The sequence below is a fragment of the Pocillopora verrucosa genome, chromosome 8 (assembly GCF_036669915.1).
Source record: "Pocillopora verrucosa isolate sample1 chromosome 8, ASM3666991v2, whole genome shotgun sequence".
In the NCBI taxonomy this organism is placed as follows: domain Eukaryota; kingdom Metazoa; phylum Cnidaria; class Anthozoa; order Scleractinia; family Pocilloporidae; genus Pocillopora; species Pocillopora verrucosa.
Genome location: NC_089319.1, coordinates 18,664,683 through 18,680,195, shown reverse-complemented (window position 1 = coordinate 18,680,195; position 15,513 = coordinate 18,664,683). Strand labels below are relative to the sequence as shown.

Sequence of the window (15,513 nt, the reverse complement as noted above, 5' to 3'; positions counted from 1 at the left end):
CTTATCAATCTCTGAAGAGTTTAAGTCCTGATCTTACTTTGTCTACTTTCAGGAATAACACTTAAGCGATCGTTCAAAACGCAAGCATAGCGTACAAATTTTCAAAAGAAAAACTACATATAACTAAAATTCTGCTTTTATTAAAATTTAAAGAAATAACGTGAGTCAGCTCTCCTCTACATAAATTATTAAGTACTTACCAGGCGAGATATACATATAAATTTGAAGTCCCGATGCGAAAAGGTACTGACCCGCAATGTAATAATTGTAGAGACTGTATGGGGTATTTATTTTTAACCCTTATCTATAAATGCGCGAAGGCGCTACTTTAAATAAACATCAAAGCAAGCAGACGGGGGACCAAAACATGACGGTCCTTGGGAAACTGTTTGTTATTGCACGTCAAGTTCCCAGCTATATTAAGCATACTGAGGTTAAAAGTTAGTTTATTAGGCAATCTCTTTGATTCACCTGCTACGTAACCTCTCAGCAATAAAAAGTTTACATCCTGAGCTTGGTGCTTCTTCCTGCTTGGGTTCAGGAATAACGTTATTACGATCGGATAAATATCGGAATAATACTGACCCGCAACGTACGAATTGTATAGTCTGTAAGGGGTATATTCTCTTTATGCATAAATACGCAAAGGCGCTAAAGGACGCTAAACCTAAATTTGAATCCTTGTGAAATAAATACTGATTGCTTCCAAACTGCACGCAAACTCCAAATTATGAGCTTGATGATTCGTCCTGTTCCTTCAGGAATAACATTAGCATCCTACCGATCGACTAAACATCGCTTAAAATCTTAGCATAAATAAAACTTTTAGAAGGAAAAACTTACAAATAGATAAAAATTGTGCTTTTATATTAAAGTTTGAAGAAATAAGATGAGACAGCTCTCTACATAAATTATTTAGTATTTATCGGGTGAGACATATTTGCAAATGCCTCATCCTAACACGGAAGAAAACAATACCTATTTTGACTTTTGAACTCCATAATAAATTATTTACAGCGAGATGGACAAACACCTTTGGAGTTAACACTGGGGAAGAGAAAAGACAAATCAAAGCGCCATAGGAGATTGATGTAAAAATTGATATCTCGTGTAGTTAGCCCTTTTTTAACTTATTTTTTCAGTCACTATTTAACTGAATCGGACGAACATGTAGAAACTAAGGTTTAAAACAGCGCAATCTTCTTGTCAATTATCATTAAATCATGATCTAAGGAGGACTCCCTTCCAATCTCATTCATTTCATCTGAAACCGCCCCATCTAAACGTTAATTAGTTTCTGTTAAAACCATTGATTTAGTTTGTTGTTTTAATATAGTAAAATTTTGATGTTTTATTATTTTCATGTTTGCCACTCAAGTTCGTGTAAATTTTAATCATGAACACTTCTTAAGCTCAAAATTTTCAGTAAAATTTCATCAGACGATATTTGATGCCAAACAAGAGATTGTAAAGTTTCTATTCTCTTGTTCATGCCTATTCTTTGTTCTTCAGTGTGGAGAAAATTCAATGGAGAGGATGTGCTGATAGGGAATTAGTTTTATTCTTCGGCAAATGTCCGGCTTTTTGTAGTGACTAATTACGTAATCAGCTGGTCGAGTGACATCACTTTCCCGCCAAAATCAGCGTTCCATGGCGAAATCGGGGAGGACTGCTCACCATAATACTGATAATGGCAGACATGAGGGAGACTGACGATTCAAACATATGATCAGTTTGATTTCCAGGATGAGTGCTTCCCCGTATTTCACCTCAAAAAGAAAGACAAACACCATCGGCGGTTAGAGAAGCAATCGCAGCTTTTTCAACGAACCAAAAGGAACCAAGAAGGCACATCAAAATCGAATACGAGAAGCGACATGAAGAAGACTCGTCAAGGGACGACAAGAAAACTGAAGATGTTGCGGCCAAAAAGCGTAAAAAAGACACATCCACGGAACAGACACAAGGTTCAACTTGGCAGCCTCCTAACTGGAGAGAGCAGCTTGCTAATATTCGTGAAATGAGAAAAACACGCGATGCCCCAGTTGATTCACAAGGATGCGAGAAGACAGCTGATGAGAGCCAGTAACCAGAGGTGAGAGGAGATGAAATTGGCGATCCAGTGGGGTGGGGTAAGGGAAGCCGACACAGTGGTGTCCTCGGAGCCAACTATGCTTATTTATGAGAAGTAGAAACGTTTTGGGTAAAATTTCTGTACAGCCCCATACTATTGAAAAACAAATCTGTTTTCCTAATGGCAATGTATTGTTTTTGTCATTGTTTTCTCTATCTAAGAACTGAATGCATAATGTAGAATGGGGCTGTGCAGAAATTTTACTCCTTTTTGTTTGGTCAGTGTCAACACATTCATTTACCCCCAGCAATTGATTGCATCCCTCTTTTCATTTGATTTATAAGATAAATTACGACAAATAGTTCAACAGCTATATGTTTAACCCTTTACACCCCAACATTATAGTATGCATATTCTTCATACAGTTCTCCTCACATATCCTAAGGTAACGACAATGAGAATTTGTGTACCAATCAGGAGCTTCTTTGCTTGGTGATCATTTCCTTTTTTCTCATGACCTTGATGTGTGATTCAGGGGTTATAGAGTAACGAGAAATTAGATGTTAGTCACTCTTAGGTGTCAAAGGGTTAAGGTGGGTGAGGATCAGTTTGCAGAGTATGGCAGTGCATGCACAAGTTCCCATTTAAAAGTCAATTGCATGCCAAAATCACTGCACAGCATGAAGATCTGCCATACTCTGCAGCCTGAGGTGAGGTTGAAGCCTCCTCATTAGAACCTGGACAACTGGGCCAGTCTATTTTCAGAGATCTTGCCTTACCGATGTTTATTTGTCAAATTTTTGTGATGATTTTGTTCTTTTTTTCTTACTTGCAACAATAGAGATCTTCATGTATGAGCTACTGGGATAAAAGCTGTAAGGATACACCCTCATCCTGGCAACCATTCTTAAATTTCCCATTTAACCCTTTAAACCCAAAGGATGAGTAACATCTAATTTCTCCCTACAATATCACTCCTGAAACACACATTAAGGTCATGAGAATTAAGGAAATGGTCATCAGGAAAGAAACCTTTTGATTGGCAAACAAATTCTCCTTGTCAGCACCTTAGGAAATGTATAAAGAACAGTGTGGAGAATATGCATACTGATGTTAGAGTGTAAAGGGTTAAAGAGTAGCCAGTCAGAAATCTTGCCATTCATATAGGGTTGAAATTTCCCTTCTAATCAGAAAACAAAGTCTACTGATTAAGCTTGCCACATCATCAGACTCAACTGAAGAGTTTGTTCAGAAGAAAGAGGGTGCTTACAAATATTAGTATAATTCTGCCATTGTCCAATCACAAACATTGAAAACTAATTGACTATGCTGCATACTATCTGGAATTTACGTAGAGAATTTGTTAGACAATCAGGAGCTTCTAGAATTGGACATCATTTCCTTTATTTTCATGATTTTAAGTATTTGATGCAAGGGTGAAACTGTCAGGAGAAATTAGAAGCCAGTTACTCTTAGGGGAAAGTGGGTTGACCGTCCAGTATCAATGGTTCATCTCTCATCACTTTTACTGACAGTCTGATATCAAGTACTTATCTCCCTCATGCTGTCAAGTCAAACAAAAGACCAAGTTACTTTTGCTGCAATGGAAAAGTTAAAGGCTTATGGATTAACAATAGAGAACATTCTTACAACATTAACAAGCCAAATTGGTGAACTTATCTACCCTGTTGGCTTCTGGAAGGTGAGTAAATTTTTATGTTAGTTAGTGTGATTTTGACAGAATTTACTCACTAGAAAAGTAACTTGCAGAATAGTCTGAAGGCCTTCTCTCCCCCTATTAACTAAAAGTTTTGAATATTTTTTAAAAACTTACTAGTAGGGGCGGTTTTAGAATAGCTACTGATAATAATTTTTTCATCATCAGGTATGTTAAACAGGGTTCAGGGGGGTCTTATATTAGCATGTTACTGAATCAAGGGGGCTATTCCAAGTTGATTTATTATTTTCACTTGTCACTTTTTCGCCTACAAAAGGAGGTAGATTGGTTGATATCCTCCATACAACCCTCTGAGTCCCCCCCCCTTTATTATAAAAGCCATTAGCAGAAGTCTAGAAGTAGAAAAAGAAACAACAAAAATGGTTCAAAATCTGACACTGAACTCCCTTTTTAACTTGTAACACTTTAACTCGCAGAGGTGATCAATATGAAACTTTTCCTAATAATAGGTAATTTAGTGTTAACAACTGAGTTGAAAACATAAATTGGCTCGCGTAAAGAGTAAAAAAGCTGACGTTTTGAGCGTTAGCCATTCATCAGAGCAATTGGAGGAATTGTGGGTTGTGTGTGGGTTGTGTGTGGGTTTATATGCAGAAAGTGGAACTACACTATTGTTCTGTCACCATATTCTCACCACTTTCTGCAAACTTCCAGGTGTGGGCCCAAAAATGGTGCATATTACCATGAACATGGCTTCAGGGCACAAGTGACTGGAATTGGAGTTGATACTCATGTTCATAGAATTTCTAACAGACCGGGATGGGTCAAAAAACGTACTAAACTGCCAGAGAAAACTAGAATTGCTGTAGAAAGCTGGTGAAAAGTTATTTTGAATGATACCAAGTTACAAAAATTCTCTTCACCAGGTGTTTTGCTTCTTCCTTGCCAAAGCCTTTTCACTCACTGCCACATTTTAGAGACCCAGCTATTGTGCAAGTTCCAAACAACTTTTACAAATATTCTGAAATGAACAGGCTCTTGTTCCCTCCTGACTTTCAAGGAGCAGAATGCAAAAAGGAAAACTTTAAGGACTTTCAGACCTAGGTTCAAGATTCTCTGGATGCATAGCAAACCTTGACTATCATATTCTGTTTACGCATAACCCACAGTTAAATAATTAGAGTGTATGGCTTCAGAGACTAAATTAGTGAATTCGTTTTCTGTTTTGCAGAGAGGAGTGGGATGAACTGAATGTATTGTTGTTTGGATTTGGTCAACAGAAATGCGTTCCTGTAAGTCCAATGTGCAAGTTCTGTCCTAACTTCAAGATCTGTCCTGAAGGTCGAAGAAGGAGCAGAGGAAAAGCTGAGGAGGAAACTAAGAAGAAACTTTCACCCAGAAAGGATGGAAAGGACACTAATACTTAAGAGAAAATCAAGTTTTACTTTAACTTAGGCTGTCCTTGTCTTTAGCCTTGGGCCACGTTGTGCAAAGCTGGGTTAAGGTAGCTTCATGGTTAGTGTGAAATCTGATATCAGATCTTAACTCCCAAAAGTGATTCATATAACTTTTCCTAACAATATCCGTGCACTATCCAGCAAGCAGGTAATGAGAAGGTAGAATAAAGAAAATGATCCAAAAAAGGCTTTTTAACAAAGCAGTAAGGAAACCTGGATTAAAATTTAACCCTGGGTTAGCACTAATCAGCCTTCCAACCACTGAGCCCAGGTTAGCATTGGTCCTCAAACCATGTCTCAAGACTGGTTCCAACTGTGTAAAATAAATGTACAGGTTCGTGATCCATTGAAAAAAATGCGAGAAGGAAGCAAAATCAAAGACTGTGAGACCTAGGTAACAAGTTGCTATTTTTGTGAAAGATTTTTTATAAGTGGCACCCCTTCCTTAAAGGGAGAAATCTGCCGTTGAATTTGATTCAGAAATTAGTTTATACTTAAACGGTGGATGGCAATGAAGGCGCGCTCTGATTGGCTACTCAAACTCCTTTTATCCTTTGCTATTCGCCTTGCAAAGCTATTCACAATTATCTATAAGACCCCAACAGGGTCTACCGCCATGTTCAGGGCAACATTCCCGTGTATCTCCAGCAACAGAGACTAATGACCCCCCTCCGAAACCTAATGTCTCCATAACGGTTGCTCCAAGCGGTATCGTTTTGTCGTGGTATATGGCTCTTGAAGAGAGACACGCGCCTATAATGAACTATCAACATTTTTCGTTTCAGGACGGCGGCACAACGGAGAACCTTCACCAGTGGAAGAAGATTGGAGTCGTCAAGACGTTGACGCTTCCTATGGCTTGCACTCTGACTCGTACCCCGTTCACACCAAAGCTTAAACATGTTTAAATCTTGTTTTACTAAACTGGTTTTATTAAACCACCTGTTCATACCGCGGGCGCGTGTAGCCAAACATGTTTAAAACCGTGTTTAATAAAACTACCTAAATGAGGTTGTTTAACTTTCGTGTTTAACTAAACACATTAAAGATGGCGGTTGCCAAAAAAACCCGCGGAAGGATTTGGGAAAACCAGGAAACGTTATTGTTACTACAGAAGTGGGGGGACGAAAATATACAAATAAAGTTAATATCTTGTACCAGAAATTATCATTGAGGTGGACAACGAAGAAGAAGACAATGAAAAAATTGAGAACGATGAACCAAACGAAGAGTTGACTTCCTTCAGCGGCGGCACCAGTGTCGGCAGCAACAACAAAACAGCCGGCAAATTTCCTCAACCAAACAAGGGTGAATGTTTGACAGGTGAGCTTTGAAAACTTTCGCTGATTGGAGGGTCAGACAATAGGCCAAGAAAATGTTTCAATATCGGCGCCTACGTTGTCTGTAATCTCTAACAAAATTTCTTGATAATTTTACTTCCAAGATGAGTGGAGTTGAACAAAAATATTGAGATAAATATTGGCTCAAACTTTAACTTCTGCCTTAAAAGATTTCTTGTATTCCTTCACAGAAAGAACAACAGATGCTGGCAAGCCATTTTTCAAACCCGCTACGAAGAAGCGGAAGGTGTCAACGACGGATGCCTTAACACAAATTTACAAGGCGTTGGAGGCATTTGTTTCCTATCAACAAGCTGCTGATAGGAGTTTTCTTGCCGCAGAGGAGGCTCGTGAAAGACGAGAAGAAGAAAGGGAGGAGAGACGAAGGAAGGAAGACCAGGAGTTTCTGCTGAAATTGGCGCAGGTACTTCGAAAATAAAAAGTACGTGTCTTCAACAATTTAATTTGCGATCGTACCTGCGACAGTTTCAGTTGGTTTAGTTTTCGGCTTTATTTATGTTGTAAGTTGAACGATGTTTCACGAAATCTAATGGCCGATTCCCAGTCGTTGGAGAAGGTGCAAGAAAAAAAAGAAAACTATATTGAACTTAACGCTTAGATCATTGATGTTGACATGCTCTGGTTAACTTTTCTTTACTTGAACTTATTGTCTTCTATAGTTGTCTTCAATTGAATATGCTTTTTTCTTCTTTGAGAAAATAAAAATCGTTTTTTTCCTTTAAGTGTTATTTTTAATTTTCCGGCAGAGCCTAGTTGTTCAGAGGGCGATTAACACTAACCCAATGTTAAATTTTGATTCAGCTTCTTTATTTCTTTATTCAGGAGTCTTTTTTGGGATAATTTTCCCTATTCCTTTTAGACCATCTAATCATCAAATTGTAGACAAAAAAAAAAAGAAAATGGGTTTCTTTTTAAATTTTCATACTTGAAATCAAATCACAAAAATTTTTAATGGGCTTCAAAATTTGATAGGTGAATCTGCAGACTCGAGACTTAACTGGAATGGAATAATTTAATTTCAAAGTTTAATCGCCCCTGTGGATTCATATTAACAACTCACTTGTAGTAAACTATCGTCGGTTTGTGCTCGTTACACTCTCAAAGAGGATAATTTTGTTGTCCTTCAAGTGGTCTATGAAACCGAAAATTCAAAGCTGATAATGATCCTAAAGAGCCAAGGTTAGGATATTCAAGAACAAACATAACGTGGACGGTTCGTTGAAACGACTGCTAAGTCACTTTTCAACACAACGCGACGGCGTTCTCGACCCAGTTTTACCCGGCATTTTTGCTGCGCGCGCCGTTCTGAAATGACGTTCCCGTCCTCTTGCTAAACCACTCTAATATAATGTTATGGCAACTCGATGGCGCACTGTAATGGCTTTCCTGTAATTGGTGTCCCTTTTAGAGATATGTGGCGAAAGTTCTCGGCAAAGGCGATTAAATGCTTCTTTAGACATGCGGAAATTCTCATTCCAGTCCTTTTCTTCCCAATCTTGGTAAGTCTCTTCCCAAAATATCTGCGACCGGGGTTTTAGCCAAATACGGCGAACAGGAAGATGTCGGAGAAGAAATCGAAGCAAAAAACGGAAAAACAATGATGAAACGAGACGTCTCCGACGGACATAACGATTAAACCGTCTCTCTGCGTTTCTCTGTCGGTTTTGTGTAATTCTGAGGTTTTCCCTCAGCCGTGACTGCGCCAACAACGGCACGATATTGTGATTTAAACTGACCGCCATTTTGATTGCGTCTTCAATTTTGTTGGCAACAATTAATATCAAAACGAGGCTGCGCAATACCTAACCCAGTCTGCAGTGTGAACGGTTCTTGAGCAACACATGTTTTATAAAACCATGTTTAAAAAAACTACGTTTAATGAAACTTGTTTAAATTGGTGTGAACAGGACATCAGTTAACACCCGGAAACCACTTCTTGGTACGTGCTACTGATGTTAATGGACGACAGGGTGAGTGCAGTGAGGCCTGCACTATTACTCTCAAATAAATCATTTTGGCAATAAGAGAAACTGTTTTGTACAGCTCTTTATTATTTTTTTGCTCGACAATACGTTGAAGGGAGGAGATCAGGTTCGCGGAGGATTTAGCAGCCAAAATATTCCGACGCCCCTCAAAACAATTCAGAAAGCATTACTTTTATTTTGCCTTTCTCTAACGACTGTGGTAACTAAGTCTGTAAAGAAACAAACTGGCCTCTTTTACGGATAGTTTTAACAGTCCTTCAGGAAATGTGCTTTTTGTATGTACATACTTCCAGCATCGATGGCAACAACTGGCGTCGCACTTGTTACATATTCGTGGGCTATTAAATTAGTATGATATAACGATATGCTTAAAAGTTCAGGGGAGTTGCCAAGGCTTTATTTTACAAACACTTTTTTATGATTTTTATTTTCAAGAAAGTAAAAGCTTTTTTCACTAACACGGCTATAAAACCCGACCATTTGTAAATAACAGTTTTTGAAACATGTGGTTGGCCTGTGACTTCAAGGTTTGCTTCTAATCGCTTCACTTTGTTTTGGTCTCTTGGTGTCTTGAAACAGGATTAGACATGATGGTCTGTTTATAATGTGTGACATCTGTTCGTGGGGTGCTAATGAAACATCACCATTGGAAGGAAAGGTTTTACATTTCATTTCAAGTTGAAGAAAGTGATTTCATGTCGATATTTAAAACCTAGTGCAAGACTAAATTATGTGTCAATATATTATTATGCTAATAATATATCAATGGATTTCAGTCACCTTCGCAGCTGTTTTTGGTGGTAACGCCACGCAGCACCGGGCGTTACATGACAACTTGAGTTTCCATTGCAAATTCTATGAAGGCTACATTAGTTAGTGCCCAGATCTCTTCGTCAAGTTCCTTGCATCCCTGAAGGTGACATATGGTGACTTTTTTTGTGTAGTTTTGTTCAGTTATGCCTTACTTTCATCTCAGAGAAATTTAGATCAGGGTGAGAAGCCCAAGGACCCCAGTCCGGACCATACTTTCCATTGAGATTAACCTCGCCACATTGGTTTGCCCACCATGCACCATCAGGAAAACACTTTCCAAGGAGGTTGTCATTGTCTTGGTCTGGTGTGCCGAATTTCATCCCTCGGATGTTCAAATAAGGATCTGTATTACCATAAAACCCATTTCCGATGTTTCCTTCGTACGAAGTCATGTCGCATCGATACTTTTCTGTTTCGTCAGCTACCCGAAACCCACCATATTTGGCATATCCCTTTTTGCTGTTGGTTCGGTGCAGATCTATTCGAAGAATGCTGTCGGAAGAGGCGACTCGGTGCAAGTTGTCGTTTCCAAGCCAGAATTCTTTGGACAAGTCGCCAAAGCCTACTCGATACTCTACCCACGTTCGTCTAAAGCTTTGCTTGTATGGACGGGAACGTCTTTGAACCACAGTCCACCCACCTCCATCTGTGGTTTGGTCACAGTACACGTTTATGACCCCTTGACCATCTGGGTTGATTCTATAAATACCATTCTGATTCGCTCCCAGGGTTTTCAGCAGCTGACAGCTTCTCACTATACATGGAACAAAAGAAAAATAATATGAGACTTGTTGCTGAAAGGAAATTATCGCAAATTTAAGTGTTCCTCTCTTCTATTTAGTAACGAGTTACCCACCTCCGCTGTGCTTTTCGCAATACACTCCTTTATAATCCTGTCGACATTCACACGTGAACATCCGGGGATTCCAACACGCGTCAGCACATGTTCCACCATTTTGACATAAAGCTGAGACGCAAACAGGTCTATTTCCTCCCTGGGAGAAAATGGGAAGAATGGTTAAACGTACTTTCATCCTTTTATAAGGTGAAACTTACCATGACAATACCTCATTAGGTTGAAATACATTCTCGTTCTTAGAGCTAACGTTTCTCTTCGATGGTGGTCTGTACCCTTAATTCAAGATGAGTATAGAAGTTTGATATTTCCAAAGTTTTGAGTAGGAATTCATCTTTCCCTCTCCTGTTTTCCTTCAAATGAAATTTCGTTTCAGGTGTATATCGACCAACAATTTTGTCTCTATTTTAGCAATTATATTTACCCGGGATTTCCTTTTAGAAAATAGGCATTTTATGACATCAATTATGTCAATAACAAAATGCTCGAGTATGAGTGGTTCTCTTATCAATAAAACAGCTCTTATTTGCGGCTTGATTGGCTGTTTCATGTCCGAATTGTTTGATGTCAACTGTTCAATTATAAAAATGTTAGCAAATGTTAGCCAGTCAAAATGGAAAAAATTTCTGAAGTGCATTGAGCATTGGATGTTTTGTAACAATATTTTGACTTACGACCTGAACTTTTGCTATATGAATCAATTGCGCATGTGTAATTTAAAGTTTTCATTCCTACTCGTAATTTCAAATCATTCTCCCGATTGCTGCCTGAATTGTACTCCTGCCCTACTACATTTCAACTTACTGTGTTTTCGGGCTAGAAATGAAGGTCTTACAAACGCTGCTCTGTGTGCATGTTCAGTTTTAGGCAGCCATACCGTTCTCTGAGATAAAGGCATTTATTTGACCTCTCGATATGACTTTGACACCACCTTGCTCAGAAGATGGAATTTGAAAAACCGAAGACTTCAAAGGTTCTTGCGCTTGGCAGTTTGAGTAGTGATGATTAAGTTTCTACCTGATCTGTAAATTTCTATGACTCACCATCTGTGTCGTTGGCTCGTAGTAAGTGACGCCTTTTCTTAAAACAAAGTCATTTGGGGCTGTCACTTTTGATTGGTCACTTAATTCACATGTTTTCCCTGAGCTTGCATAATTAAACGATCGACAGCGTGCATCCAGTAGGCATTCCCACGTACAGTCTATCGGGCACGTGACAGTGTGCGTAGCAATCACGTGATTAACCAGAGTGTAGCCTAGAACAGATGCAAACATATCGTCATATATGAGAGTTTTCTTCAAGATGTATCTTACACGAAATAAAAAGAGAGAAATTAGATATTAACATATTTTTATATGGAATTATTTTTCTCATGTTTCGAAAATTACTCAGTTTTCGTAAATTTCCGGCCAGTTCTATCTTAGGCTGTTCGCAACTCTTCGATACACAGCAAGCAAATACACAAGCCTTCAAAGTTGTTGGTTCTTAATTCTGGAAACCCCTGCAATTAAGATTCCCACTCATCAGACGATTTTATGCTCCGATCACAGCGTATTCGATCACCGGTCTTCCTTTTCATCCTCATCGTCCTTGTTGACCATCGTTTACTTTAGTTTGATCGTGTCTGAAACACGTTAACTTGAAGTAATTCCATTTCAAGGTGAATAAAATTCCATCCTTACCATTAACTTTATTCCATTACAGCTTCAAGCAAAGCGATGTCAGGGAGGAATGCACGACACGAAAAGCCGAATTTGATAGCTTGAAACGAGCTCACGTTAAGAGAAAGATAACTGAATGATTTGCTAGTTGAAGTGCTTCGACTCGCGACTCGGTATTAAAGTGTTTTTCGCTAAAATACGAAAATTTGCTTGTGTTGTAACTGATGAATTAAAGTCAGCGCACCACGATTACGTTACCTTCAACCCCACTATTTAAATAGTCTCAACAAATCTTCTCGGTTCACATTGGTTCTGCGTCAAGTTTTCTATCTTTGTGTAGTCTAAGATCTATTTTTGCCATTATTTGCAGTGCGCAAATTAAGTGTTTAAGTCAAGCTTTACCTTTTTCAGGGTGTTCAGATCTTCTTAAACAAGACAACCGACCAGGGTTCGACGTTCCTGTTAGACTTTGAGCTGAGGGAGTTGTAAACTTCCAGCACAGGAGAAACTGAGAATGGAAGAGTAAAGTGAGTCGCTGCATTGTTTTCAAGTTACTTCCACTCGGCTTTTACATTAGTTCACGATCAAGATAAAGTCGTGATAAGGAAGCTTTGACCTCAATTAGTCGCTGGTGCGTCAGCTTGAAAATGAATTATGTTCGAGTAAAAATAACTCTCGTCCACAGTTTTTTTATGTTTTGGGTTTTAGAAACTTAGCAGGAGACTGGCAAATAACATTACTATTAAAAGTTCGATCAAGTTCAAAATTTGACGCACTAAGTAAGGATTCTCTTCTTTTTCTATTGAAGAAAGATTAAACGGTTTAAGGGGGAAAATAAGTGTGCAAGGTTTTCTTTGGAAGACATTGATAACATTTTACGACATTCGTTCACTGACTGAACCAGTTCGTGTGCTAATTATAGCATTCTCTTTTTTCTCAATTGCCATGAATTAATTAACTTAACAGTTTCTGGGTTTTGTGGTGCTTTTATCCTGGAAATAATTACCCAAGGGTTCAGTAGTCTAGAATTTAAAACTAAATAATAGAAGTCTAGAATTTGAAATTAGATAAAGGTAGAATTTAGTTAAAACTAGATAAAATTAGATAAAAACAGATTGACCATGTTACAAAACATAGACAAAATATGAAGGTTTTATCTGATATTTATTGTGGGTTCAGTTTGCAGCTATGTTGACCCTTAAACTCCCAAGATCTGATTGTTAATTCTCCCCTCTAGCTGCTACACATTTGCTAGTATACAAGTCACGAGAATTTGGTGTAAGATCAAGACTATTAACTTCCACATGATAAGCTTGAGTATTCTTATTACATGTTGGCGGACAATGTATGGATGTTATAGGGAGAAGTTACATGTTAGTCACTTATAAGAGTTAAAGGGTAAAGCATTTTGAGGTAATCCGCGCGTTACATAACCTCTTATCAATCTCTGAAGAGTTTAAGTCCTGACCTTACTTTGTCTACTTTCAGGAATGACACTTAAGCGATCAGGTAAACATCGTTCAAAAAGAAAGCTTAGCGTACAAATTTTCAAAAGAAAAACTACATATAAATAAAATTCTGCTTTTATTAAAAATTTAAAGAAATAACGTGAGTCAGCTCTCGTCTACATGAATTATTAAGTACTTACAAGGCGAGATATACGAATAAATTTGAAGTCCTGATGCGAAAAAGTACTGACCCGCAATGTAAGAATTGTAGAGACTGTTTTGGGTATTTATTTTTAACCTTAATCTATAAATGCGCGAAGGCCCTAAAGAACGCACGTAACGTGAATTCAAGTCGGATCAACACTGACCCGCAACGTACGCATTGTATAGTCCGTAAGGGGTATATTCTCTTTAGACATAAATACGCAAAGGCGCTAAAGAACGCTAAACCTAAATTTGAATCCTTATGAAATAAATACTGATTGCTTCCAAACTGCACGCAAACTCCAAATCATGAGCTTGATGATTCGTTCTGTTCCTTCAGGAATAACGTTAACATCCTACCGATCGACTAAACATTTTAGCATAAAAAAAAACTTTCAGAAGGAAAAGCTTACAAATAAATTAAAATTGTGCTTTTATATTAAAGTTTGAAGAAATAAGGTGAGACAGCTCTCTACATAAATTATTTAGTATTTACCGGGTGAGACATATGTGCAAATGCCTCATCCTAAAACGGAAGAAAACAACACCTGACTTTTGAACTCCATAATAAATTATTTACAGCGAGACGGACAAAGACCTTTGGAGTTAACACTGGGGAAGAGAAAAGACAAATCAAAGCGCCATAGAAGATTGATGGAAAAATTTATATCTCGTGTAGTTAGCCTTTTTTTAACTTACTTTTTTCAGTTCCTATTTAACTGAATCGGACGAACATGTAGAAACTAAGGTTTAAAACAGTGCAATCTTCTTGTCAACATCATTAAATCACGACCTAAGGAGGACTCCCTTCCAATCTCATTCATTTCATCTAAACCGCCCCATCTAAACGCAAGTGACATGGGTTTTCTGTTGAAACCATTAATTTAGTTTGTTGTTTTAATATGGTAAAATTTTGATGTTTCATTATTCTCGTGTTTGCCACTCAAGTTCGTGTAAATTTCAATCATGAACACCTCTTATGCTCAAAATCTACAGTAAAATTTCATCAGATGATATTTGATGCCAAACAAGAGATTGTAAAGTTTCTATTCTCTTGTTGACGCCTATTCTTTGCTATTTTTGGTTCAGTGTGGAGAAAATTCAGTGGAGAGGATGTTCTAATAAGGAATCAGTTTTATTCTAAGGCAAATCTCCGGCTTTTATGTGGTGACTAATTACGTAATCAGCTGGTCGAGTGACATCACTTTCCCGCCAAAATCAAAAAACTTATTGACTATGCCGCATACCATCTGCAATTTACGAGGAGAATTTGTTAGACAATCAGGAGCTTCTAGAATTGGACATCATTTCCTTTATTTTCATGATTTTAAGTATTTGATGCAAGGGTGAAACTGTTAGGAGAAATTAGAAACCAGTCACTCTTAGGAGAAAGAGGGTTAAGACAGTGCAGTATCAATGGTTCATCTCTCATCACTTTTGCTGACAGTCTGATATCAAGTACTTATCTCCCTCATGCTGTCAAGTCAAACAAAACACCAAGTTACTTTTGCTGTAATGGAAAAGTTAAAGGCTTATGGGTTAACAATAGAGAACATTCTTACAACATCAACAAGCCAAATTGGTGAACTTACCCTGTTGGCTTCTGGAAGGTGAGTAAATTTTTATGTTAGATAGAAACTTGATTTTGACAGAATTTACTCACTAGAAAAGCAACTTGCAAAATAGTCTGAAGGCCTTCTCTCCTCTTATTAAATAAAAATTTTGAACATTTTTTAAAAACTTACTAGTAGGGCTTTTTAGAGTAGCTGCTGATGATAAATTTTCCATCATCAGTTGTGTTAAACAGGGTTCAGGGGGGTCTTTTATTAGCATGTTACTGAATCAAGGGGGCTATACCAAGTTGTTTTATTATTTTCACTTGTCACTTTTTCACTTACAAAAAGGGGTACATTGGTTGATATCTTCCATACAACCCTCTGAGTCCCCCCCCCCCTTTATTATAAAAGCCATTAGCA

At 38.0% G+C, this 15,513-nt stretch overlaps 1 protein-coding gene across 1 annotated transcript; it reads right to left on the bottom strand.

Moving 5' to 3' along the window:
* Positions 1–9,505: 9,505 nt before the first annotated feature.
* Positions 9,506–11,825, bottom strand: LOC136283039 (fibrinogen-like protein A). The gene is made up of 4 exons (XM_066171200.1): positions 11,788–11,825; positions 11,268–11,532; positions 10,225–10,363; positions 9,506–10,122 (listed from the first exon to the last, which is right to left on the bottom strand). Exons 1-4 carry the CDS (start codon positions 11,823–11,825, stop codon positions 9,506–9,508), a joined length of 1,059 nt encoding a protein of 352 aa, XP_066027297.1.
* Positions 11,826–15,513: the final 3,688 nt, after the last annotated feature.

Coding starts and splice junctions, on each gene's coding strand:
- LOC136283039 (XM_066171200.1), bottom strand. CDS start 11,825: ATGGTCAACAAGGACGATGAGGATGAAAAGGAAGACCG. Junction 11,533..11,787: donor GAGGATGAAAAGGAAGACCG/GTGATCGAATAC, acceptor ATTTCGTGTAAG/ATACATCTTGAAGAAAACTC. Junction 10,364..11,267: donor ACGAGCCAACGACACAGATG/GTGAGTCATAGA, acceptor ATTTTCTCCCAG/GGAGGAAATAGACCTGTTTG.